This window comes from Mandrillus leucophaeus, unplaced genomic scaffold (assembly GCF_000951045.1).
Source record: "Mandrillus leucophaeus isolate KB7577 unplaced genomic scaffold, Mleu.le_1.0 Scaffold789, whole genome shotgun sequence".
NCBI classification, from domain to species: domain Eukaryota; kingdom Metazoa; phylum Chordata; class Mammalia; order Primates; family Cercopithecidae; genus Mandrillus; species Mandrillus leucophaeus.
The window spans coordinates 229,547-232,167 of NW_012108574.1; the positions used below are offsets into that span (position 1 = coordinate 229,547).

The 2,621-nt window shown below is 49.5% G+C and overlaps 1 protein-coding gene across 2 annotated transcripts in view; it reads right to left on the bottom strand.

The window, feature by feature from the left end:
- Positions 1-2,121: 2,121 nt before the first annotated feature.
- Positions 2,122-2,621, bottom strand: part of TBC1D21 (TBC1 domain family, member 21) — a 15,211-nt gene continuing 14,711 nt past the window's right edge. For both annotated transcript variants that reach the window (XM_011967115.1, XM_011967114.1), the window contains one exon: positions 2,122-2,267. In XM_011967115.1, the coding sequence (XP_011822505.1) occupies positions 2,235-2,267 (33 nt within the window). In that variant the 3' untranslated portion in view covers positions 2,122-2,234. The remainder of the gene's footprint in view (positions 2,268-2,621) is intronic.

Genomic DNA, 2,621 nt, shown 5'->3' on the forward strand with positions numbered 1-2,621 from the left:
GGCTCTAGGATTTCAATGCTTCCTATGGTTCTGTCTCTGGAATGGACCCTACTAGAGAAAAACAACACTGGGCTGTATAAATTATAAACTAAGTGAGTTCACTAAGTGAGCCAGAGAAGGGGGAATAAATGAATGAATTATACAGCCCAATATTATTTTTTAGGACCTGCATAGCAGCATGGTGGGAAGATCCTAATCTACAGTCCACCAGGCTGGGAGTGCTGCAGATGAGTTGAGAGAAGCTCCACTCTTCCAAGATTGTTACTTTCATCACTCTATCACGTGGAATTTATCTGAATCCGGATCAATTAGGTGTCAAGACTGAATCCACCTCGTCCTTAAGACCTAACAGGTTTTCAAATACGTGCTCTAGTAGACAAGAGGCTCCTCGCAGATAGCACAGGAAATGATGTGAGGTTCAAGGAGGGGGGCTTGAGAGGGGTTGTGCGGGGACAGGGATCTGGGATCTGCACCCAAACTTCATCCACTGGGCTTCTGGGAAGGACCATGTCATAATAGCGCTCCAGTGATTTTAAAAACAGGTTTGGCAGCAAGTGGTCTAGAAGGTGAGTTCTTAAATTTTTGTTTTAAAATAGATGTTTGGCATTGCGTGTAGGTCCCAACAAAAAATAATCGGCCATCTAAAGTCACCAGTCTAAAAGAAGCATTAGAAAATGTTCATTTGATGTTTCTATTGATTCTTCTCTTCCCAAGGCCAAAACTAGCTCAGCAAGATGTCTTTTACTCTGGTTCTCTGCCTCTCTGGCAAAATGCAAACACAGCTTCATCCTTGGAGAACTGTCTTTCATGCAGGAACCCTTATTTAAATAAACTGCCTTAGGAACATAAAAGCAAAGGAGAAGTGTAGTATATGAATTTACCCATGTGCCTCCCTGCCCAGCAAACACGAGCTCTTTAGCCATGCAGAGAAGATGTTGCTGGGGGGACAGTCCCTCATTCTTCAGCATTCCTCCCTGACCTTCCAGCAAAGATACAGCCGCTAACAGACTCAGAGCCGGTCCTGGATGGGAGACTGTCGCCTGAGGGGAAGGAGACCAAGCACTCACTGGGGACATAATGGCTTTGGAGTGATGGTCGCTAAGAGTGCCAGGATGGGAGCAGAGGGAGGGGCAGTTGGCTAAAGAGTGAGAGGGATGGTCATGCCTTACCTCTAAGGACCAGTTCACAGCAAAAACAAGGGACCCTCCGACCCATGTATAATGTCAGCCCTCCTGAAAACTTATAGTCACTGGGCAGGGCAGTGTGTATGTGTGTGCGTTTATGTGTGTGTGTGTGTATGTGTGTGTGTGTGTGTGTGTGTGTGTGTGTGTGTTGCTGAGCAGCTCTGGGGGCACACAGCAAGCCCCAACCCTCCTGCAATTTCAGCCTCTCCGGCCCATCTACATGTTTTCCCTCAGAGGGGCCAGCCAGAGCATGGGGCAGGCTGGGCAGGGGCTCAGGGCTGTGGCATAGCCCGGGGGAGCAGGTGTGATGCACCTTTTCCTCACGGAGCAACTGACTGCCTGGCCAAGGACAGAGTGCATTCTCAAAAAAGATTGATCAAGGCTGGAAAATAAAATGTAGCTTGAGGACACATTTACAGGCTGATAAATGAAGGCACAATTATGAGGGAGCCTTTGAAACCAGGAAGGGAATTGCCTGCTCGTCAGATATTTCTCCCTTCCAGGCCAGCCCCTTCCACAGACTAGCAGGGAATCTCTGGAAAAAAATGACTTAATTGTGCGACTGATATGGGGGGACTCAGGGGAGCAGTGGGGGTGGGGTCAGAGTCCCAGGACCAGCCTTCCTCTCAGGACCTGAGTCCAGATGAATTAATCTTTATTAAATGTGCTCAATTTTGTCTTCCACGGGGGTCTGGAAATCTTTCAGAGTTGGTTCTACTCTAACCATTTGTTTCCAGATGTGGATCCACTGCAGCCTTGGAAAACCCTCCACTGAGGAGGAGCCACTGACCCAGTCTCTTCCAGTAAGCACCCTCCCTAGCCTCAGAACGTGTCTCTTAGCCAGCTAGCCTCTCTTCCTATCCTACGACCCTGTCTCAACCCTCACGTGCATCCCAGCCCCTAAGGTCAAAGAAGACATAACGCCCACCACAAACCATTATTCCAGAGGACTGTTTATATTGCAGCTGTTTCATCTACTCCCTCACTCCAGTGCCCCTGACCTTCATCCTGCCTATCGAGGGCATCGGTCCACTGTGGGCTTTGGTGTCCTCAGAGGAAGAAATCCTTTAATGTCTGAGGAACCTAGGGAGGAGGCAGGTGGGAGGTGCACAGACATTGGTCTGTCACTTTCATTCTTCAGTTCTTCTAAGCAGTGACATTCTCCTGAGGCCCTGGGTACCCAGACCCACTGGGATGGACACGGAATGCGGGGGGCATGAAGGCCATGCTGTCAAGTAGCACAGCCTGCTCAGGGAGGAAGGAGCTACATGTGCAAACAGAAAGAAGACCATGAGGAGCAACATGCGTGGGTTGGTGGTAGAGAACGCGGCACAGTCTGTGTCTCTGAAGTTGAATGTGCCTGCCATGGGCTATGTTTGGGAGATCAGGGTAGGCTCCTTGAAGGAGGAGGAGGAGGAGGAGGAGGAGGAGGAGGAG